This window comes from Corvus moneduloides, chromosome 18 (genome assembly GCF_009650955.1).
Source record: "Corvus moneduloides isolate bCorMon1 chromosome 18, bCorMon1.pri, whole genome shotgun sequence".
In the NCBI taxonomy this organism is placed as follows: Eukaryota; Metazoa; Chordata; class Aves; order Passeriformes; family Corvidae; genus Corvus; species Corvus moneduloides.
In genome coordinates this window covers 7,655,323-7,680,394 of record NC_045493.1, presented here as the reverse complement: position 1 = coordinate 7,680,394, position 25,072 = coordinate 7,655,323, and the positions used below count along the sequence as shown (strand labels likewise).

At 44.1% G+C, this 25,072-nt stretch overlaps 1 protein-coding gene across 2 annotated transcripts in view; it reads right to left on the bottom strand.

Moving 5' to 3' along the window:
• LOC116452826 overlaps positions 1 to 20,472 on the bottom strand; it is a 32,461-nt gene extending 11,989 nt beyond the window's left edge. Inside the window, exons 1-2 of one of the 2 annotated variants that reach the window (XM_032127593.1) lie at positions 20,056 to 20,472; positions 1,118 to 2,109 (exon numbers count right to left, since the gene is read on the bottom strand). In XM_032127593.1, the coding sequence (XP_031983484.1) occupies positions 1,118 to 2,076 (959 nt within the window). In that variant the 5' untranslated portion in view covers positions 2,077 to 2,109; positions 20,056 to 20,472. Of the gene's footprint in view, positions 1 to 1,117; positions 2,110 to 15,276; positions 15,594 to 20,055 lie in introns of those variants that run through there. The other variant, XM_032127592.1, reaches the window with a different exon arrangement.
• Positions 20,473 to 25,072: the final 4,600 nt, after the last annotated feature.

The window sequence follows — 25,072 nt, the reverse complement described above, 5'->3', positions numbered from 1 at the left end:
GGGGATGCAGGAAGGGAGAAACCAGAGCAGCTGCATGATGGCTCTGGAAAATGAACGCTGATGCCAACACCCAGCCACCACTGTGGAGCCCTACAACGGACAGTGTCTGTTTCAGTTTACCTGATGTTTTCATTGAAGTCAAAACATTTGAAAAATAGTGTTTATTTTGACGAAAAACCTGGGGAGTATGGGCTCTGTTTTGAATTTGTTGGAAGGGAGAGAAATAAATCACTGTTTCTACAAAAATGTTTTCACTAGGGAGTTAGAAAAATGCAAACATATGCTGGGGGGGTGGAGAAGCGTTCCTTGGACAGATATAGAGAAAAGAAATATATAAAAGAAAAGCAATTGACTGGAGAGGCAAGCTTGTGTAACTGTCTGGTTTTAGCCATTTAACTAGTCAGCATCAGGACCTGGAAATCCACAACCCAGCCTGACCATCAGCTCACTTGACTGGATCGTTTTGGATTGCATTTGGGAACAATGAGAGGTACTGCAGCATGGCTCTGGGCTCTTCCCCAGAATCACAGGGATGTGCAGATGACTTCTTAACACACTGAATGCATGGGATTTAAAATGTCTGCACAGTCTCTTGGATAAAATATGCTACAGATGGGAAAATATTTTTAAATCTTAATCCTAAGTGGTAATACCTTGGTTATTATTTACTTTTCTTCAGAGTGCTAGTGATGGTTAGTTAGAGTCAAACTGCAGGACCTCTGTGAAAAGATGCAGTGACTGTCAGCTCAGCCTGCTCAGAAGCCTCAGGGAAGGATGATCTTTCTGTGCTGATTTTGTCCATCAGCCAAAAGGCACCACTGCCATTGAAACAAAAAAATGCCCAGGAAAGTCCTGACCATTTAGGTATTTCTGCAGGAAAAAGAAAATAAATCTGGGGTACAGGAGCTGTAGAAGTAGGAAAGAAAACTGAGGAGCCCAGGGCAGGAGCAGTGAGCAGCATTGACTTCCTCTGTACCTGCTCTGTTACATTTGGAGGACAGCAGGAGTTAGCAGAGCAAGGGAAATGTAACATTTTTCTGGAAATGTAACTCTTTTCTGGTCTTTTCCCTAGGGATAATATCACATGCTTCCAAGGCTCTGGTGTGCATCACCTTACCTGCAAGCTATGCAGAGGGCAGAGAGCAAAGCAAGAGCAAAGACAATGATCCCTGTAGTAATTGCCAGCATCATCATATTTTCCTTCCTCTCCTGCCTCACAGCATCCACAGCATTGGGGTCAGTGATGTTCCTGTACTCAAAGAGCATCGCAAAGCCTCGGCCCCGGTCCGTGGTGGTGATCAGCTCCACGATAACCTCAACCATTTCCAGAGATGAACCAAAGACCATGGTCTTGTTTACAGGGGAATTTGGCCCACAGAAGCGAGAGGAAAATGTGATGAGATCAGAAACATATAATACATCATGGGGACAGACATCCACTGCTGACTGAGGGCTGGAGGAGATTTCCATGGGCAATGCTGTTGAGGGAAGAGTCCAGCTCTCTACTGTGACTTCATCTCTCTCACTAGCAGTTAAGTGGGCAAGCAAGATCTTCCCTTCCAAATCTCCTGTTTCCAGGCCACTGGTATTTTGCCTCTGCATCGAGGCACTGCCAGCCACAGGGAATGGCAGCTCCTCTGGGTGAGCCTTGGTAATCGCTTTGGGTTCCTTCATCTGCTTCCACTGGTTTCCTTCAGATGCTTGTTTGGCTTCATCTTTTTTTGAGATGGTTCCTGGAAGTTCATCCAGGTGACCAGCAAGGTCCTTTGACTGGTCTCCAGTGCTGCTCAGATTCTGAGCCACCTTTGACATTGAGGTCTGGAGAGAGGGTTCTGTGGTATGGACAGCGAAGTCCAGGTTTTCCTCAAGAGAAGGCATGTCCTTATTTTCTGTTGTAGCAGGGGCTGAAAAGCCATCCCAGAGGGCTGGAGTTTCACTAGAGCTCTCAAAAATGTCAAAATCAAATATTTCCAAGATAAGATGGGTTCTCATGGGAATGAAGAACTGCCAGACGCAGTGTGTCCCTGGGTAGTAGTTGTTTGGAAAACCTGGTGACAAAATCAGGCCTCTTTCCATTGATTCCACCACTGCACCACAGGAATAATACACCTGGGAAATAAAACAAAGAATCTTACATCTTGCCATAGATCACACACAGGATGCAGTCTGCCAGACTGATGGAAGTTCCTGCTCTTTTCTTTCCCTTCAGAGACTGGTTTAAGATACCCTCAAGACAGGGTAATTCATTAAGCTTGTGCAAGTCTCAGCTCCTACTTTTGTGGAGCATTAATCTAATATGGAAAACCACTCTTAGAGACTATGGAAGTGTATATTGGATGGTCAACCTCCAAGAGAAATATAACCCACATAAGTAATTCACATAATTCTCACTTCCTACTACTGATAATTTGTGCTGTTGGCAAACACACAACTTTTTGACCACACAAATATGTTGCCCTAAACAGTTGGTTGTGTGAGAAAAATCTTAAGAAGCTAAAGGAAAAATGTGTCACAGCATCTCAAACTCTGTGTTATTTTCATTACAAAAACATTTTCATGTAAAAAAGAAACTTTGCATTGATGATCACCCATGATTCATCCAACCAACTCATCTTCTGTTTCAAGGACATTCAGCCTTATTTACTTCAATAAAATAGCCTGTTTTGATCGGGCAAATCGTCTCTTTTTCAAGTGCAAAGCCTCTCAAAATAGTGACAGCAGATACCAGCTCTCACCAGTAAACCAGCAACCAACATGCATTTTACATAACACAGCAACAGTTCCATGTGAAATCTGCTATTTCTTCCTTCTCCACAAATTGCCTCCAGCCTCCAAGGAGGAAGGAAGTCCATAAATGGTGGCACTAACCACCACTCTGTGCCTCTCAAAAGGTGCACAAGGCTGCTTTTGCACATCATATTTACAACTACCTTCTCCCAAAGCCACTCTTGGAGCCTTTTTTCAAGATTCTTTCATAAATTTGCAGAGCATGGAGCCCAGTCTGCGCCTTGGGCAATTGCTTTTGAAAAGGGGAAAAAAATCAGAAGCGCTTAGGTCACAAGCCCTGTCTATGAGCATGGGTTTACAAGCATTAATTGGAAAAGAAAGGGAATGCTTTGGGTTTGGTGTGGCTTTTTATTGGAAATGATTAGTTGTCTTGGTCTGTTATCTATTTAAACACAAAGGAACTTGGCAGTAGAACAAACGAAGCTTATGAAGTCCATATAAAGCCAAAAAGATCAAAATACTCCAGATTTTTTTTCTCTTGGTCCCTCCCCTTGGCTCATACTGAAATGGAAAGAGAAAAAAATGCAATGCCAAATGTTGAAAGCTCCTAAATAGAAACACAATCCAGACCTGTTCTGCGAGGCACAACCTTTGTTTTCCAGCAGGTGCTGCTCATATTCTGGGGGATTTCAGGGTGGATGCAGGATGGCCACAGAAAACGACGAAAACAGTAACGTGGGTGGAAACTGTTCTGTATTCAACTTGAAATCCAATATTTGACTTGTAAAAGTGTCATTTAAATCAAAGCTTATGTTAGTTATAGTGGCATAAACTACAGGCTTCTCATTTAAGGCACCTGGGCTGGACTGTGGCTGGAAGTCTCAAGTGGAAAAGAAACCACATTCATTGCCACATACATATTATTCTCTGTCTAATGCCTTAGGAGTCCCACATGTAATACCAAAACATATTAATAGAAATTTACTGATCTTTTCTCTAGGAGGTAAATTTTTGTGTTTCAGTCTGGATAAGTTAATTCATGGTAAAAATCCAGGGGAAACAAGCAAAACTTTATGTCAATTTGAGAGGCTACAGGTCCTAACATTTAGATTCATTTACTAATTCACATCAGAATTATAGATACATTCGTTGCCACTTGGATTTTACTGAAAACATGCTGATTTTCAGTGAATATGCTCCTCTTTTCTGAGGGAGAGGATGCCTCTTACACTTGGAAGAAGAATTGAGGGATTTTCTGTGACTTCTCTTTTACTCCTTCCCTCCATCCCAGTGTATCAGTGCAGTCTTGCCTTTGTTGCACACTAATCTTCTGAGTTCACTTTTAAACAAGATATTTGCATAGCAAGAAACAGTAAACACCACCTAACTTTTTCACTAAAATATATGTCCAGTTTTGGAGGCAGAATGTGCACCAGAACTGCTGCTCTCGCAGGGTGGCACTCCTGGGTGTGGGAGGATCACAGATTGGCTCAAGCCTCCTTAAATTAGCAGTGATTGAGGGTTGAGATTTTGTTTTGAGGAATATGTGAACTGATCCAGTTGCCTTTTTTCAGACACTGAAAAGGCGCTTGGAGGCGTTCACAGCCCCACCTCTACTACCAGAGGACTTTGTTAACACCCGAGAGCTGCAGCCACCAGATCAGCGGATCCTGTGGGATTCATCACCAGAGTGCTGAATGGGGAAGTGCATCCCCCCCAAATCCCTCGCCCCCGCTCTCAGGATAAGCTCCCTTTCCTGCCTTCACTTTCACTCGGATCTGTCAAACTGTCATCATTTGAGGAGGAATATCTTGCACATTCTGTGTACATCCAAGGAGTCTCAGATTCAAGGCGCCTCTTGAGCCACCAGCTGGCTACGATACAAACCCCAAGAGCTGCCCTGCACCCCCCAAACCTGGGCAGAGGGGGACGTGCAATGTGTGAATTCCAGAAATATGGCTGAAAGGTCATGGCAGTGGGGAATTGTTCATTCATTATGGCTTGTGAGACCAAAAAGATTCAAGACTTGCTCTGAGATCAGGGAGAAAAACCCACAAGGGATAGGTAAATGCAAGACAGACCTGAGGGAAGGGGAGGGGGAAGGATTTCTGATTAGTTTATAATCCACAGCTGAATGACTGAGAAACTGGTTTTGTTCATTTGAATCACCCATTATGAACCCTGAGTTTTGCCAATTAGACACAGATGTTCCCTTCTGCAGCAAGCTATAGACTCGTGGGCTTTTGACAGATGCGTGCAAAAAAAATTGGCACATTTTTAATCTTTGCAAATGATAGGTTGTTGTCTTTTTAAAAACAACACTTGATATATGCCCACACCAATTAGGGGAATTATGAGCAGGGAGAACCAGATTACTAGTCCTGTTCTTCTGCTTTTCAGTACTTTCAGCTCTGGCCAGAGGTCCAAAATGTTTCCAACAGTTGTGTTGCACTGAACCTCCAGTGGTCAGACAAATCCTACCTGCTTTCTGTATCAGGGTAACCGGGGAAGAGCATTTAGTAGGTTTAGAAGTAACTCAAATCTCAGCTACTGCTGCTTGGCCATAGACACAATGGTTGGCTATTTCAGAACATGCCAAGATGTTGCATTTCCCCCTTTCACACTACACAGCCCACTCAGAAGCTTGAATCTTCTGCCATTACTAAAAAATGTCCCATTGTCATGTACTTACCTCCTCCTGTGCTGGTGTTTGGACTGAGTAGTTAATACAGACATCAGCTTTGAGCTATTTAAGTTACACATGTGTAAGGAGTTACAAGGCCTCTGCCCCAGGAAACACAGGGCTAAGGAGTACAAGGAGGCCCTTGTGCTTGTCCCTCAAAGGTGATTCTGGAAGTGGTGCTCTGATGGTGATGAGAATGCTCTGCTGCCCTCTGAAGAGTGCAGCTGCAGCAAATCCACATGGGATGCAGTTGTAGAGAGCTTTTCTTACACATAAAGCTGTGCTGGGTCGGAACAGATGTGGCCAGAAATGACTGCAAGACATTGTTTAGGAATCTCTCTGCAGACACCAGTGGCTGCTTCCTGAGGACCACCAGCTCCCAAAGAAAGAGCAAGCTCTTGCTGTATTACACAGGGGTGCTGCACAAAGCCAGTGTGTCATTGCTTCACACTGGATTCTGTACATCAAAGAGCTCTTGAGAAGCAGGAGGCACTGATGAAAAGCAGAATTCCCATGCATAAAAAGAAGAAAATTACCGTTTTGGCCAGATGGGATTTTATCATAAGGCCCACCCAAGAATATGCACCAGGAAGAGTAGTTATCATCATCTGAGTAATACAACCCTTAACTCTGCTTTCCACTCACACAACACCTACAAATGCAGGCCTGGAGCCTCTGCATTATTCCTGCAGGAACACTGTGGGGGAATCAACACATTCTAAGGAAATCCCACTCTCTACAAGATTAATTTAATTTAATAATATAATTATCAAAGAAGGCACCAGGCTAGAGCTAGACCAGAGGCATGCTCAGAAGCAAGCTCCCCGCTTTACCAGGACAGGACAAGTTCCTGCAGCAGCTCAGAGCAAACCCACACTCAAAACCTGCAGGGGCCTTGCAATAAGCCATGAATGGCAAGTTGTGGCAGCCTGTAGCTGGCCCACAGACTCTTCAGTGACGGGTACCAGCCTCTGAACCACAGAGAGCAGGCATGGCTCAGTTTCTCAAGCTTCTCTGTCCTGCCTCCAGGAGAGAAGTGCTGCTGGCCTGAGGTGATGCTGGGAGCCCAGAGGGAATGTGGGAAGATACTGTCACATGTAGCTGGTAAGAGAAGGTGACATGGCCATGTGATTCAGCTTGTAAAGATACAAGCCCTGCTGAAGAGAAGTGGAAACCAAGTGATGCAAGGGCCTGGCTAGGGAAATCCTCAGCCCGTTTGTGTTCCTCGATTTTGCTTCTTTTTCTTCATTCATGTTAATGCTGGTTACGAGGAGCTACTGGTTGCAACATCCTAGAGGACACCAACTCACTTGCATCCCAAAGACTGTTTATTTTTAAAGTGTACTTATTTCAAAGAAGGGGAAGGAGGACATCCTGTCTTGATGTTTGATATTCCTCTGTGAGCATGATCTGAGATTCTCTGGCTTGGGACTTGTCCAATGTAGCTTGTTTTCTTTTATAAAATACCCAAGAAATAGCAAGTTCTTGTGGTGCACACCCAGAGTCAGAGTGAAAACTCAGCAGAGGAAACTGGAGACACACAGCTGAGCCGCTACATTTCCACGACATCCCCAGGGGCCAAGCCACACACCTAACAGAGATATCCAGCTACAGGCTTGCAGGGAAATGATGTGCAAAGTTCATAACCCACTTTGCCCTCATTAATGCTTTATGCACATCTCGACTTCTGTGCATTTCTCACATGTGTTTCGAGTTCCAGGCAGATTTAAAAAATGTCACTTCCACTTCTTTTTAGAAACAAGAGTAGGAATAATCTACTATATTTCAAATTGACTGAACATCTAAGAAGTGCTGCAATTATTAGTCTATTCAAGCACAGATGTGTATTAACTCCTTATCCAAGTAAAAGGGATTTTTGGTCTTTGCTTGAAGACTGTACTAGAAAAAATCTAATACTGGAGTAATGAGGGGAGGTGAGGACAGAAGCTTTTTGTGCAGACCTCAGGCCCTTTAAAAAATCATTCTGAAGTCACAATACTTGGTTATGATCCCATAACTTGGATCAGAGGGTTATTTTATGTTTTGTCCCTTCCTGTAAAATAGCCCCACTACTTAAACACTTCTAAGAGCAGAAAAGAAAGAACTCCTCTACAGGTAGATTTTTTTGCTTAATTTAAAAATCAAAATCCACTGTAGCTGCCTGGTGTCAGAACAGGACAGTGTATGGGCATTCCACAGTAGTCTTATCTTGTCAGCCTACAGCTGATTCAACAGAAGCCACAGCAAATAGCTTCTGCACAGAGATGGATGCAGTCTTAGAATCCAAGATTGTTCAGCCTGGATGATTAAATTTAGCCATCTGAGCTCAGCATCAGTGGGATGAAAATCTAGCAAGCTTTATTTGGGATCCCTCCCCCCTCCAAAATTAAAAACATCTTATGTGCACACATGCACACACACGTGTGTTTCTTTCAAAGAGCTGGAAATGCTTCAAGGCTCCTTCACCAGCTCCTTCACATTTATTCTGCCCAAGGGACCTCTTCAAAACTCTGGCTACACCAACATCTTTGCTCAAAACATGGAGGGGGAGGTATGGCATCCCAGCTACCTCCCCCTTCTCCCCTCCAAACATAGGAAGTTCATTCCAAGCTAAAGATCACCCGGACTCCTGAGGACATTTGAACAGAGCCAGCCACCTGGGATGAAATATGAAGTGGCTCAAACATTCAGCCAGAGCAGAGAGAAAATGCTAAACTTGGGGTTTTAAAAAGAAAATGAGAAGGAAAAGGGGAAAGTTGTCATTCCACAATCCCAGCTTACAAGGGAAAAACAAAATAAAGACAAGTCTTTACTTGCTGACGTGGCTGGAACTCACTGCAAAGCTACCAGAAATACGATTCTTGTGGTTCCCAGCAAAAGCCCCAAGTTCTCCTCTCACAGTATTTCCAAGCTAGGGAAGTCTGAGCTTTTTTGGATGCTCGTCAAATACGGGATCTGAGGAAAGACTATCCCAAGAGTAAGATAGAAAACTCCAGTCCATTGGTTTAAGAAGTGACCACATTTCCTTCACCAGATGACTGATCTAGAGATCAAAGCTGGTAGGACTTTTTCCAAGCAGAGGACAAAGTTAATCAGAGCCTTTGGAAAATCAGTGCTCTACTTAATTTTGCATTTTCAGCTCATCTTTGTGTGCAAGGTTTATTTTCTTCCATTAGCATGAACTAGATACAGCTGCAGCACATCTAACCTATTTTTTCCACCTGGCAGTATAAGAATTCCTGGAAATGCCTTGGAATCGCCACCTCCCTCTCTGCCAAATTGCCTTTGCTGTTTGAAGCATGAGGCAACAGCAGAAGGAGACTCTCATCCCACATTAGGGCAACTCTTCAAGTGTCTCTGGATGGTTGAAAGTAGCGGAGTTAGCAGAAGCAGATCAGACATGGGATTGACAGAATACAAGAAGAATTGCTGACACTTTGCTTAGTTATTAGCTTCCCATCTCCTTTTTTGTCAGTCTTTAATTGTAATTATTTTTCAGTTTGATCTCCAAAAGAGTTCCCATCAATTATGAAAGTGTCCTGCTTGCTGAGGGGTCTCCTTTGCTCTCCCAGTATCCCTGTCCCAACATAAACCCACCTTCTGCACACACATATGATCTCCTTGCTCCCTGAGCCAAGCCACACAAACAAGCTCTGAGCAGGGTTCAGTGTGGGACTCTAGCTGGGCTGAGCGTACATTTGCTTTTAATACATTTATGGTACCAGAGCAGTGGCACTCATATTTTTAAATGAGGACCTAATACTTCTTGAAGTGAGTGCAACCTGCTGGATTTAAGCAAAACCAAACCCACATTTTTAACAGATGCTCTGTTATTTTAGTGGTGGGCAGCAGCAGTTCCACCACATGAAAGTGATTATGGATGTGACATTTCCACTCTGCAAATCCCATTTTCAGGAAACTGACTTGTCTTATATTCCTTCTTGGCACACATCAGATAGCTTCACAGGGCCCTGTTTTCACGTATATCTCCAAATTTTCTATTGTTTTTAATGATTTGCAGGACATTTGAAGAGAAAAAATATGCAAGTAGGAAAGGAAGGAGGCTGTGAAAGCCTGTTACTGCAGGAGACAAGGAAAACAAAAGTACTGCTAGAGGAGTAGGGGAGGGAAGCAGGAATGCAGTTCAGCAATTAGAGCAAAGAATGCAAAGTCTGAACGAGACTTGAGGACTTGGAGGCCCAAATAAGCCTCAGACTGCAGACATGCTATTCTCTCTTATTCTTCCCATATGTGACTCTGCTGCAGCCTGAGCATCACAACAAGATTGCTGGGAAGGCACTGCTTTATGTCACTGGAGGACAGGCAACCTTCTCTTCACTTCCTATGAAAAAAAGAATAATCAGCGAGGGTGGAAATGTTTGCATACCCTTGGATGGAGACAAATAAGCTCTCTTGGGATGGAAAGAGGCTGGCAGGGCTCAGGGTACCCTCACCTGCTCTAGGTCTCCAGGGCCAGCTCCTAGAGCCTGCCTGTAGATGCAGCATTCCCTGCGGCAGCTTGCCAAACCGTTAGGCAGGCATGGCCACAACAAATCCCTGGGAATCAAAGCAGCTGCAGAAGAAGTGGCAGGAGAAGGTCAGTGATCTCATTAGAGCCAGGAGGCCAGGGCCCCCAGCCACAGCGAGGTCCCAGCTCCACAGCTGCACTGTGTTTTGATACCTGGCTCTGGCAGATTGCATAACTGCACCATGAGGTCACCATCCCTCCTCCTTGATCCTCGATCAGAACAGGAGGTGGGGAAAAGGAAAATTACAAAAAAACAAACACAGGCACTCCGACAACCACCAGGCACAGCGATGCACTCCAGCCTCCGTGGAGAACAACAGCCCTCCTCATTTAACTCCAGAGATGCTCGCTCCCAAACAACAAAAAATTGCTTGTTCCCAGGGACACAAGCAGGGGCTGTTTTCCGAACAATCACCCATGGAACAGCCCAGCTTTCCATAGTATGATCAGCAGTATGTGCAGTCTGAGCATACATTGACATTTCGTGCTTGCCTTCAGAGCATGCGGAGGAAAGGCAGCAGAATGCTCTGCTGCTTTTGGGAGGTTCTGGTGAGAAGGAAAACCAGTTTGTCCTCATTATGCAAGAGATGCCAACCTACACTGTAGTTTTGAGCAGTGGACAGATCTTTCTGCAGCAGCCACAGACCCTTTTGAATACCCAGTGCAAGATTCCTATATAAGATGAACACCCAGCTCTGGGTGCAAGGCTTTGCTGGCTAATTTGGCTCATTTCCCTCTGCAGGCACAAGCCAGAGTTGTTTGCTGCAGAGGGAAATCCAGAGCAATAGTTAGAGATGATCTTAAGAGCCCTCTGGAAGAATATGTCCCCCTCTCAGCAAAGGTGGGACTGCAAGAGGCCTATTGCTAACTCACCTACCGAAGGGCTCAGAGGTGAAATCTCAGAACACTGAAAAGAATTCTTGTTCTTTTCCACCACATCATAAATAGGCAGAAGTTTTAGCTCTCCCCTTTCAATTCTTTAATTAAGATGGAGTTGAATTCACCTACAAGATCTCTTACAAGTTACAGCTATGATTTATATTTTTAGAGCTAGAAATGCTCATGATGAATAGTTTTTCTCTGGGCTTGGCAGCTCATGGGTACATTTGCTACCTGTCAGATTCCCAGATTGAAGTTATCACCACAGGAGTAACCCTGGCACCAACTGATTATTCAGTAGTTGTTGCATGTCAAGGTGCAGACATGCTTATGAAGTGGATAAAACGTTGGTAGATTGTGAAATACAGATAGAAATGCTCTGGAAGAGACCTAGGCCAAGGCAAAGGACATTTTTTCTTTAATTTCATTTACAACCAGGCGCTTTTACTAGAAACTAAGTGCCAGGTCTTATTCTGAATTCTTGTCTATCTTGACAGGAGCCCCACATTACAATATTAATTTCCTTCTTCTCATTTCAGTCTGGAAGGGACAAAAGCCAGATTGTTTTTCTATCAAATGATTTGAAAAATCTATTTAAAATACGCAAAACCAGTGCTTGGAAAGACCCACTTGACTAGGCAGTGTTCCCTTGGGGTCTAAAACCGTTACACCCATAAAGCAGAACTATTTTAAGCAGAAACCTCTCATAACTGTCTCATAAATTTATTGTTATGCTCATGCAACAAATGTGAGCCATGTCACTATGAGAGTAGTCTGAACATTGGCTTTCTCCTTTCATCACAACATCAGCTTTTATGGCCAAGGAAGCAGACAACATATCTAACATAACATCCACCAGGGAGTGCTGGAATTCCCAGCCTTTTCTTGTGGACTTTTCTGACTAATCCTTGCAGGGGGGGAAAAAAAAGCTAACTCTTGTGACTGGACACTCAGGAGACAAATACAGATTCTCCAACAAAGATGCAAGATGCCATATCAAATAAGATTCTTCATCTATACAAAGCTGCTATCCACGTTCTAGTTTGTTGGGTTCCTTTTTCAGAAAATACCCTCATTCAAACATACAAAAAAATGTAAAGCCTTAGAAAGAGAAACAAAGGCATCATTTAGAGTGTCTCCTCAGGCAAATAATCATGAATATGATGGGACCATGGTAAATAAAAGTAAGGCAGTGTAATGAAGAGTTCAAGATGCCATGGCCATTTGCTACAAGGCTTTAATAGGTCACATAGGTCTATTCTCTACCAGAGCAAGTTCTCATTAACAAAGTGTATGCAACACACCATAGAAAAATTAACAGTAAACGATAGGGTTGGTGGGAACTGACAGGGGTGATGGGGCAATTTCCAGAAGATCAATCTGGTTTTCATTTTCGATAAATTGAGCAGCTTAAAGCAGCTCAAATTAAAGAGTAGAAAACATGGTCAGATTGTTTTCTACTGCTTGGTAACCAGATGGAATATATAACAAAACAAAATCTATAGCCCTGCAGTAAAAGTTTACTTGCAGAGTTCAGTATAAAAGTCCATTGAACAAGTTATGTATGTCCATAGGAATCTATAAAACTAATGTTCCCAAATTAACTTCATATATATCACCTTGCAAATATGTGGGGGAGATTTAAGTAATGAAATCCGTATGCAGCTTAGGTGCCCAGAACGGCTTTGTTTCATTTCGAAAGGACCAGAAACAGGAGAAAGGAGAATTGAAAGGCAATCCCATACAAATTTTGCTGGCCACTTCCTGGGAAATAAACTTGGATTTTTAAAGCAAACAAAACAGACAAATATATGTGTAAACTGGCCTGGCAAAAGAGGAGCTGTTTGTGCTTGGATTTCCAGCTACGTGACCCTATTGTTTCGTTCAGACACGTCAGATGTTTCACATGCTGGAAGCCTATTGTACAAACACGGAGAAGGAAACGTTCCACATGTGAAAGCCAAAACCTGCGGATATTCTGTGTCATCATTACCCTGCTGCAGAGCTGTTATCCCAACCTTTTGGGAACCAGGTTGTTGTGTCACTAAATGTCACTAGCAGGTGGGAGGGCTTATGCAGAAGGCGTGGATAGTGATCTTTAAAATGGAAGCAAAGAAAAACCCTCTCCCTTTCACACAATCTTTTTTAGCTGAGCTTCCACATGAGCCATTGCTGCAGCTGGGGCTGGAGCATCCAGGAGTCTGCTACAGTCAGAGTGCTCATCCTTAGTTTTGGGTGATATACAAACAGCAGCATTTCTCTCCCCCTTGTGTTCCCAGGATTAGTCTCCTCTTGTGCACTCTGAAAAGGGAAATTACCAAGATTCCATCTTTGCCAGGATTTCAGAGAGCAGGATGCTTGTAAATTTTATTTTATTGCATACACATAAGGAGGCACCATGAGGGCACAGCAGGGAGGGTTGGGAGAAAGCTGAAAAAAGTATCACAGATACTGCAGACAGAGGAAAAACTAAGCCTTGGGTTTGTTGTTCCAGGGTCCCAACCAGTGACCAGTTTGTTTTCTCAAATAAATCTGCTTTGCAGACATCCTTTCTTCTTCCCCATTCAAGTTTCAACCAGGAAACCTGGAATAAGTTACTGTTGATTTTAGAGGCAAATCAAAGTGTTCAGCCTGCTAAGCTTGCATTTAAAGTTAGTCTTGATGAGCAGCTCCTTGGGGCCCTTGTATTCAAATAGTGAGGTCTCCGATTTACCTGAAGTGCCCACCCATGCAGATCTGGAGCACAGGAGGAAATCAAGGGCATGGGCAGCCCGGGCTTCAAGCCTCAGTGCTACCAGTAAAGGCTCCACATTTTCAGTCAAAAAATCCCTTTAATAAAAACTCAGTCTCTCAAAACAGTGGAATATTTACTAACCACAACCAGGAGAGAGCTGGATCTAAGTAGAATAAGGGGATTAGATTTCCCATTGCTAATCCCAAATTAAGTATAGTGCAGAGCAGACACACCGTCCTTGGAAAGCCTGAGCAACCAACTTTCTGGGATTTGGATCAGGCTGGACTTTCAGAAGCATGTCATCCCAGAGCTCCTGTATCCAGGAAGCCGTCATTATTGGCATCCTTGGCACCTGACCCTAGCTAAGTCCTGCTACACCTTAACAGAATAAAGAAATACAAATAGTATGAAAGCAGATCAGTAAGAGAGAGATGAACTTCCAAAAGCCCCTTCCTAAGAGCTGACAGTAGTTCTGAACGGAGGCTTGTGGCAGCCCATTTTGTTTAGTTCATTTGGCATTGAAACCTGGCTGCTAATATAAAGAAATGAGAGGAGTAAAACACAGGATGAAAATGAGATAGCGTAGCAGGTTATAGTTTGCATGTGAAAAATTTGCTTTTTTTTTGCCACTTTGAACACCACCCACCCCTGGTTTCTATTGAAGCATAATGTACTCCTCCAGGACCAAGGATTTCACATAGTTTAATAGTTTCTGTAATTAGATATTTGTGAAACTCTGAAATCCTCTGATGAAAGGTACTGTAGCAGTATTACCGACTCTTCTACCATGAAAGGGCTCCACCCAAACCCAAATACAGATGTTGTCCTCAATGTACATCATTACTAATCCAAGCCAGCAGTACTTATGGCCTGATTTAAATCCTCCTGAAGTCTCAGATGACTTCTGCGAGCTCCAGTAGGGCTCCAAGAAATCCAGAAAGGAAATACAGGCAAATTAGCCTTTGCTCCTCTCAAAATTGGAACCTCCTTTCCATTGGCAATGACATGAGTAAGGATATTCAAAATGAACCACGGGGCCATTTGCTGCTGAGAGATTGTAAGAGGAATGTTACACTGAGTTTGAAAACCAAGGCTGACAGTCAGGCTTCTCCCTACTGCGGTAAAACTGTTCCATATATTAATGCAGGTCCCTACAGTGCCCTGTCCCTTCTCCACCCTTCTACTGCCATGAAGTAATTTTTACAAGACAATGACTTTTCTATTTAGTATTTCCCATACTCAAGCAGGTATCTAAATATCAAGCTGAATATTTATAATTTATGGATCTGAGATATCAGTGCATACCAAGAACAGTGTGTAACGGGAAAAGTTGCTTTACCAGACCTGGTCCAGGTACACTACTGCTGGGTAGCCACCCTCTGGTACAAAATATGCCATGAGTTCCTTTTTTTAAGAAGAAAGGGAGGCAGGAAGAAAGAGACCTGAGTATTTTACCACCATTCCTGGTCTGTCACACAAAGAAGCAGAGGTGAGAATAGTAATCGGTGGTTACCACAGGAAAGTTTGTTTGCTGGGTCTTTTCAAACCAATGCAACAGGATTGTTTGCTCTAACCTCTTAGATAGTAAAGAAAAAAAATTATTTCAGCATTTTCACCCCAAGGGTAGTTGGTATCTCTACCAGCACTGCAGTCTTTTAGCTCCTTCTGCATGAAGATTACTCACATCATTCCAGAAATCTGCTGCCACTGGCTTGTTTCTCTTACCTTGGCTGCTGCTTCCATTGCTGGCCTTGGCGAACGAGAGAATTATGGTTCAGCTCTACAAAGAGAGAATCCCCTGTGCTGTGCAGGACTTGAGGCCAGCCTTGTCCATCTTCTCAGCTTTCCGCTTCTTCAGTGCTTCAGTAATTAGAATTATCAGGACTAAAACACTGTGGACATTATTGCTGCTTAGCGTGAAGCTAACAAGGGAGCGCCAGATTTATAACACTCTGGCCAGACAGAGAATTAAAAAAAAGTTACAAATCATTGCCCAGTTCCAGGGATATGTACTCCAGGATCTTATTTTGCCAGAGACTCCACGTGAACTTTAGCCTCTAGAAGAAATCCGCCTGCAATTTTCTAATTTAAATACCAGTCAGACCAGTGGCGGGATGTAAACTAACATGCATGAAAAATAAGGGTTCAATGACCCAAATCAATTAAGTTTTAAGGGCACTGCTCTGGACTCAGTAGGAAATATTTTAAACAGGAAAAAGAACTAAATAGGATCATTCATTGAACTGACTTGGAAATGAGGCAGAAATTTGGTAAATAAGAAGTTCAATGCAAGCCAGCTTTATGAACCAAATTTAGTGGATTAAAAAACGCCAACAAAACAACAAAAGAACCCCAAACCAAAACCAGAAAAAATTGAACCAAAGCAACAAAAAAACAAGCCCAGATAATTTTTAGACCCAAATAATGTTTCAGGCTCCTGGGTACTAAAGTGAACAGTGCAATAAAACAAACCAGTTCTCACGCCTTCCTTGAGCCCAGGCAGTTTAACACAGTTTACTTCAAGACATTAAAAAAAACCAAACTGGTTTTTAGAAGCCTTGAAACTGCATCTTTATTAAAATAGGACAACCTGCAGGTCTTCTATACAAAGCAAAACTAATAATTTAAAGAAAAAACAGCTTCTGAAGTTCAGAACCGGCTACTGTGACTGGATTTTTAAAGCGCACACAGGACCTAGGGAGAAACAGCTCTACTGCTTCAGAAGATATGAATATAGCTGCTCACCAAATTGGCCAAACATCCAGACTCTCTGCATGGTAAACATCTGATCTGCCAAGATACATTGTAAGCACAATAGGATGCAGTTATGGCAATTAATCAAGATATAAAGAAAATAGGAAAGACCTATCATTTCTCTGCTCCTCAAGCACAAAGTACTTTCACAAACAGTGAAGAGATTAATAGAGATTAAGTTCATTGCCAACAAAACTTTCAGGTTCTTTGAAGGTGCCTTATTTGTCTTGCCTGGCTTCATCTCTTGAGACAGAAATACAGCCTGGTGCACATACCCAGTGCTTTACAGTGATGAATAAAGCAAAAGCTACCTGGACCTAAAAATCCCATTAAAGTGTTACCAAAATAACCCCCGCACCTGGCAGCTGCTGGGACTGGAACCAGATGTGCAGCACATCTGGTAAAGAATGGGACTGCTGCTAACAAACACTGAGCCGTTTGAGGGATATACTTTTCCAGCCCAGCAACGGTCCAGAAAGACTTAGTAAAAGTTACATATTTTGCCTCTATTTTTTTCAAGGCAGATGCTGACCACTGACAGACCTATTGTGTGCCAATTTAAAACATTTGAGAACTTCCCTATCCTCTCACCCCAATCAGAAGTGCATATTTTGCTGCTCCAGTTGCATAATTTACTGATTCAGCTGCATGCTTGGTTGATCTGGTAGGAGACTAGTACAGTAGTTGAGATTCTGGATACATTGCCAACTGTGGAGCGTGCTTTGTTGATCAAGGCTGTAGAATTTAATAGCTGAAATTTCATACACTTTACTAATCAGGCCACATTCTTTGCTAATTGAGGTGCATATTTTAGTAGTTGATTTTTTTTTTAATCTTTCACTGATCTTGGGAAGGATCCTGGTCCCTCTGAAACTGGCAGGAATTTTGCCATAGTTCTTTCTGGGTAAAGGACTAAGACTTTCACCAGAGGGTCTAGGATTGCTAAGATTTCTTCTCTTAAATGGAGCAAGAAAGGCTTGATTTTTTTTCTTTAAGCCAGCAAGTGAACAGAAGAATACCAGATGAAGGATGGCACTGGCATAGAGACCTCCTCCACGGAGATTTGATTAAACAGATAATATTTAATGGACATACAGAGACATAATTTTGACTATGTTAGTCTTTCATCAGGCTTACATTCTTCCTTCAGGATAAACAAGCTGCTTATCTGCACATCTTGTTCCATTTGATACAGACACGCAGGAGGAAACATCATGCACCTTATCTTCAAATTTTCTTTCATTTGATCTAACTCCTATTTTTAAATTGCTGTAGTACTCAGTGAAGGATTCCAGAGAGAGCTTTACTTTGCCACAAAACATGTTGCAAACATCCACGCTACCTCACAGCATCACAAATTTTCTCAGTTCTTACTCACAGAGACCACCTTCCTGGATGAAAAGAACAGTTCAGTTCCCTGTACCTCATGCAGACTTTGCCCTTGCCAAGGGAGTTCCTGGTACGCTTTTACATTGTTAACTCTAAGTCAAAAGACAAATAATTTCTCATAAATCGTTGAATACCTTTTTTCAACTGATAAATTGAACTGCATTTGAACCACTAACTTAGGAGTGGGATGTATATTTCTTTACTAGCATAGCAACACTATCAGTGAAGCCAAAAAAGATAAAAATAGCAAAGCCTACGCAACATAGTGCAGTCCTTGATGAGTGAAGAGCAAGTGCAACTTACTCCGAGAAATAATAAAAACAGGGAGCAAGAGATGTACACACACGTCTGTTTGGACACACAGAGTTCCCTGTCACGTTTACGAAGATAAGTAATAGAAAATGCCTTTCATTCTGAAAAAGAAATTGTCCAGTATGTTAAGAGCCTATAAACAACATGTGATCAAAAGAATAATTGACACAGCAAGAAGTCAAGTCAGGGAAAGCAGGCAGGAGGCTGCTACTTCTTCATTAAGGAGGCAGTTTCTTTTCTGTAGTGCTGTTGGTCAATAGTTTAGTTCAGTTACTGCCTGGTGTGAAATCTAACACTTTAGATTTCAGAGTTAGAGAACAACAGAAGTTGACTAGGAAACACAGAAAAAAAAAAAACTCAAGCAAAAATTATAGAGCTTTCTAATGCATTCAGAGTCCCACCATTGCCTTTCATCCCCAAAGGCACAGCACACAGCCAATACTTGCTCCTCATGACTGTACAGGCAAAGGCAGAAGAGAAACAGCACAGGAAGGATGCAATAATTCAGGGAAGCAAGGAAGTTATGTAGTTTAATAAGAGAGGTATGCAACTGGATGAGGGTAAGCTTGCATTCTGCAATGCAATCCTGACTTAAAAGAGAAACAAAATACAAAGCCCCACAACCATACAATTCAATAGATCTTGGTAAAGTTAGTATTTCAGTGCCAGAAATGTGGCTTAATTAAGTTCTCACTGTAGCTGTCTTCACTAGGATACCAAAGTGAGATAAAACATCTTAATTTCAACCACAGTCATTGCTGTGTGTTTGTGTGCTGTGGCAAGGAATTCGTTTATCAGGCAGAATTAAAATGCTATTTGTCATCAGGGAAAGCAGCCCCACATCTTTATATATATATATATATATACATATACATATATATATATATAATGATATAAATGTATGAAATATTATTTTCTTATACTCTTTTGGCTCATATCTTATAGAATAGACAATCTCTACTAGAAGTGTCAAACCTTGGTTCTATCAGGGTCCATAGGAAAAGTCACAGTCACTTCAGCCGGACCAGGACTGCTTATCCTTCCCAAAGCTCAGAGCGACTGCTTTGCAGCTGCTCCTGGTTGTGGAGTGCTCTGTGTTTCCTCTTCTGCCTTTCCACCGCAGCTCGGGTGCGCTCCGTGCTCACCCTCTCTCATCTCCCCGTGCCCACTCTCTCTCAGCTCTGCCCGGATCCCTGCCCTGGGAGCTGTACCCGTCACTTGCTCAGTTTATCTGCTCTCCGTGCTACAGCCGAGGTGCATAAGAGCGGGGAGAGCGAGCGTGGGGACTGTAATACAGCACGAGGTATTTCGTTTGGACTCCCCAAGCCAGGCTGTGACCGTGGAAGGGATGCCTTTGGGCAAGTGCTCTCATTTCTGCTGGGAATCCGTTATCACTGGGCTTTCACCGGATTTCGGGTCCGGCTATACCGAAGCGGAGGGGCTGATCCGGAGTCTGACTCCCGGAGCATCACATCTCGCGGTGCCTTTCGCACTCCGAGGCGAGTCCGCGGCCAGCACTACACCCCAAACCCCGAGGGGCTGGGGCCGAAGGGACCCGCAGCCGCCCCCGCCGCGGCCGCCCCGCTGCGTCCCTCCTCCCGGCGTCCGCGGCACATCCCTCACCGGGGCTCCCGGCAGCTCTGCTGCACCCCTCGCCCCGGGACTCCCGGTCCCTCCCCACCTCCCGGCGGGGCTCCCGGGGCACCCCCTCCCCGTCGGGCTCGCCGCTGCCGCGCTGCCCTACCCGGTGCGGGCGGGGGCCGGTGCCGCCGGTGCCGGGGGTTACCTTGGCTCCCGCCCCGCCGAGGCAGAGCGCCGCGGCCGCCGCCAGGACGAGCCCCGCGCCGGGGCCGCTGCGGAGCATGGCGCGCCGTGCCGAGCCGCGCCGTGCCGCGCCGAGCCGAGCCGCGCCGCGCACAGCCAGCGGAGCTGCCGCGCCGAGCCGTGCCCCAGCGGGCGCCGCTGACAGCGACCCCCCGAGCCCGGCCTCCCCGCCCCTCGCCCCCTCCCCCGGCCGCTCCCGGCCCCTGCCCTCCCCCGGGGGGTCACCTGCGGCGCGGAGCTCGGCGGGACCGGGCGAGGCGCCGCGGGAGCGGAGGGGGCTGGAGAGGAGAGGAGGGGGCTGGAGGGGAGCGGGGGTAGCCTGGTCCGAGTCCCCCTCCCTGGGGTGCTGTATCCTCGCTGGGCTTGGGAACCGCCGGGCTGGAGGCAGCTCAACCCCTGCGAGCAGCGGCGGGAGCGGGCTCCTGCGGGAAAAGTTTCTCCTGCGGGGCGGTGGGAGATGGAGGGGCTGCTGTGCTGGCGCTGGAGAGGGCGGCTGCCCTGGGCAGCGCACCCGACCGCTGCTCCAGTCCCCTGCCAGACCCCAGAGCCCAGTCAGGGGAGTGAACGGTCAGAGGAATGGGAAATAAGAAAAGGACTCAGGTCTTTCCAAGGAGCAAAAGGGACCCCAGCTTCATCATTGCACGAAGCAAGGGACAGGGAAGGAATATTCCCGGGCATCTTGGGGAGCCCAAAGCATAGGAGCTGCACAAAAACCAGCAGCCACTTACTTAACTTTTCTGGAGATGATGGGAGGGCAAGGACAGTCCCCGTTTCTGAGGCAGCCTTCTGGTTTTCCAGGTGAGACGCTCTCCTGCACGCCGTTGACTCACACCACATCCTGCAGTGAGTGTCAGATGACAACTCAATCAACGGGAAAAAATGGATAATACCTTCAGTTGGTGTCCAAGTGGGTGCATATAAGAAGCCTGAAGTTGGAGGGCTGGTGTCAAAGAAAACTTTTTTTCTTTCATAAATGGAGTCCTGTGTTGAATGCATCCTGGCACTGAGCTCATGCCTAGTCCAGGCCCATTCACCGCCTGCTCCATGGGTTTGATGTCCTGACTGTAGGATACAATGTTTGAATCCCAAAGAAATGAATCAGGTCTTCACCTAATCTTCGCAGTACTTTTGAGATGAAGCCGCCTGTTAGCCTTTATTGGACACCTACAAAAAGTAACAACCTGATCAGCTTAAGGCTGAGGGAGGCTCAGGGACAGACTCCGCTCACTCACTGCCCACAGGGACCACGCTGCCTCCCTGGGAAATTTACACATGCTGATTTAGAAGTAGCCCTTCTATGGAAGGGCACATAAGGAATGTCTCGATAGCTTAATTGGCTTGTTTATACTTCTTGCATTGAAAGCACAGATGCAAATAATTCTTTGGGTGACCAATTCTTATTTACCCTCCTTTTTTCAGAGCAAATTCTGTGTAAAGGGTGTTCCTGGGTTCTGACCTTGTCAGTTACTTACTGTGACTGCTTGTGTTTGAATTTACATTTCACTCCTCCTGGGTAATATATCTTTGAGTTACCTGTCAAATGAAAAAGCATATATCAGAGAATTTATAACTACATTTTATCTGTTCTGAATAAACACAAAACCCAGGGCACTTGGCATCCTTGGCAGGAGGGTTTTTTAAGCAGAACACTTCTGCCTGAAGGGCAGTCTGGTCTCTGTAGCATAGCACTGTGGCGCATTGCTTTTCTCAACACTCACAGTTAAATCTCAGGGCGATGTCACCATAAATGTATGTTAAGCTTTGAAAAATTCCTGAAACAAGAAATCTACTTTTTTTCCACATGAGGCTCAGTGTGACAGAAGTAAATGCGGAGATTCCATCTGCTATTCCCTGATGCTGATGCACAGTTGTTGAGGACATAAGTCAAGGACTAGCTGGCAGAAAAGGGTATTCAAAACCTACATTTTTCTTTGCTTGGACCTTGCTGGAATAAAAATATAAAAATATCTAAATAAAAGACAGAGAACAAGTCCAAGTCCAGCAGCTCTCTTTTTAAGGATCTTACACCCCTGTTATTTGGATTCCTTTCCAGGGGTCAACTGAGTGCAGGCACCCATAATCATTTGGAGGCAAAGAGGGTGCTGTGTGGGCTATGCTGCCACTCCAAGCTGTAGACCTTGAGCATGTAGCACAGACACAACTGTATGCTGATTTCTCATGTTTGTGTTTGCCCTGTTCTTGGCATCGCAAATTCTGTCACTATGTCTTTGTTTCCTTATCTCAGCAACCCTCTGCTAGCAGAACCTGTCCACACCACACTTCATCACTACGGCTTAGCAGCTGGAATTAAGGATCAAACGTACAGCAGTCTGATCATAAAGTATTTTCAGCTCAGGTTGTTGACCCTTTCAAACCGTATTTTTAATGAGGATTATGTTTTATATTTATGGTCTCCTTCTGTGAGCAGGCAGGAGGACTCTGTATAGGCTTGAACAACTTCCCACACCAGGCAGCACAGAAGACTAGGTCCAAAAGGTGTCTGACTGCCCACTGAAGGTAACAACCACGAAGCCAGGCTTGCAAGTAGTACCTGCAAACCTCTTCCAGGTGAGCTGCCTTCCCCCAGTGTCTCACAGCTGCCCGTTAGATGTGTCGGGCAGCTGGAAGGAGACTGGAGATACATTTACTGGAAGGATCAAGAAAGGACAGAAGGGTAAAAGGAACTTTGCTTCCTGCCTAATCTCACAGTCTCTACAGCCCCACATCTCACAGAGTTGCCACACAGCCCAGATCAGAGCTGTAGCCCATTCTCACCACACATCAGGAGGGGAGATACAGGGACAACAACTGTGCACATCCCTGAACAAAGGCCAAGACTCTTCCACAGTCTTTGAGACATCTTTAAGAAAGTAAATGTCCTGTTCTCTGTGTTGGACTACCTGTTGAAAAATCCAAGGTTTTCATGCTCTTTTAGCAAGTCCTTCCAAGGACAGTGTTTCCTATTGTACTATGCCATTTTGAGAGCTCTTGAAATGCTGAAGCAAGCACCAATTTCAGTAGAATAGTGACATTTATGAAGTTAGTGGATAGGACTTGTATGTATAATGGCAGCACTTTCTTAACCAGTAGCCCCAGGCTGGGAAAGTAATTTCTAGGAAAAAAAATAACTAGAAACTTACTGCTTCCAGACCAGCAGCAAAAATCATTTATTGTGGGAAAGCTAAGCTTGAAACCACTAAACCCCAGTAATTTCCATCAACTCTCTCTCTACCACACACACAGAGATACATGGAAAGAGAACTTTCTGAATTAATTTCCTGGAATATGTAAGGCATCCTGATACCAAAAGTAACTCTCCTTGCCCAGAGAGACTATTGTAGAACGTCCCACAGAAATGAATGCAGCTCTTAGCAGTTTCTGTTTTTCAAAGCAGCTGGTGTGACCAAACTGAATCCAGATTTAAACAGGAGGAGGGCATTGGCAAGATACTTTCAGTAACAAGGCCTTAAATCTTAGTTTATTCTCCGTACACAAGAGCTCCCATCTTCAAACCTTATGGTTACACAACGTGGCTTTTTATGCTTTCCCAGCCTTCTCTTAGGTATAGCAGAGGTTGATTAAATCCAGCCTGAGCTATGTTGTTATATCAGACACACCGCAGTTGCATGTCTCCACTGTTTATAGAAATAGTCAGGAAAATAACATTTTAAATACTTATCCGTGCTTGAACAGACACGCTAAAAATTGCATAGGTAGAATGCTGTAAAAATGTTCCACAGATATAAATAAAATTTATGGGTAAATCAAATATGTAAATTAAATATTAAGGCAGTCTTTAATAAAGCATGTTTCTGAAGACTTGATTTCTAGTTCCATTGTCTGTATTTAATACAAAACTATTTTTTTCCTCAGTGGGTGTGAGAGGCAAGCTGGATGCCTGAGTCTGATTGCAATCTGCCAGTAATAGAGCTATTTATTTGTGGTTAGCACAGGTTTCTTTTTTGATGAAGTTTTTACAGACTGACACCAAGTAATAGAAATATGTAAGCAGAAAAACATGCAGTAAGCACAGGGAATTGGAACATCATGTTGTCAGTGGTTAGAGAGCAAGAACTTCCCTAAGGAAATATTTAGAAAAACGTGTTTGTAGCTATAAAAGCTGTAAGTGGAAAGCACCACGCATGGGCTTTGTGCTGTGCAGAGAGTGCCACCCTCTGCTCCTGCAGAGTATGGAGCCTTTCTCTTTAACCTGACTCTTCTTTCACTAGTGCAATTCTCACACACGCAGTGAGTTACAAAATTAGCCAGCTGGAGAGTAACTCTACAAATGGTCAGTAGTCCCTGGTAATTTTGTTAGTTCAGCTCTTTAATTGCATTGTATGCCATCTTTTTTTGTTTTTGCTCAGAGGAAAGATGAATAAATTTCCCTTCCTTTTTTAGGAACAAGGCCCTGTGGGTTCCTGAAAAAGACAATTCCTATTAAGGTCTGACAGAGCTCAGTCGGAGAAGGAAGCACAGCAGCTCCTGTATGCAGTCTAGTCGCAGGGTGAAAGAATGCTGCAGCTGGCTGTGCTTAAAGAATTTGTTGTGGTACCTTCTGATCTTTCTTCCTGAAGAGCTAAAGAGTGCTCTGCAACAAGAACTCTAACAGGCTTTGGGATTAAGCCATGGGTTTTTTCACTGCTGGAGACAGAGACTGCAGTTTACACAAGTTGTCTCCTGCAGATTTACAGGGATCCCTTCATGTAAAGGCCTCATTTGTGATAGTGTTTGACATTTTCTCTGGCTTTTTAAACAACTACAATGACGTTCCTCTATTGTGCTAAAAATTACATTACTGATGATGGACATCTTTCAGTATGAAGGATTCTCTTTCTCTTTCAGGCAGCCTGATTAAGTCGGCTGCAGCTCTGTGCTTAGGCAATAGTCTCCAAACAAGTGGTTATTCCTGTAGCTGGGGCTTTGGTGCTGTGTGGCAGACTAGCAAGTAAAAAAGATACTTTGGAGCTTTACCCAAGCATTACATTGTTCTAGAGAGATGGGATCAAAGTCAAGAAGCAAACATAGGCAAATATTCCAACTGAAGAGAACAGTTACTTTCGTGACTCAACAAATTGAGTTCTCTGTTAGTTATTGTTTTCTGGTTTTGAGTTCTCTGCGAGAGACAAAACTTCAAGCTTTTACATTCTTAAAAGAAAATCTAAACCAGATCAAATGAAGATCAAGCATTCAAGTCTTCCTCACCATATTGTTCTTGGCAACTTTTGTGGAAGAGTATCCA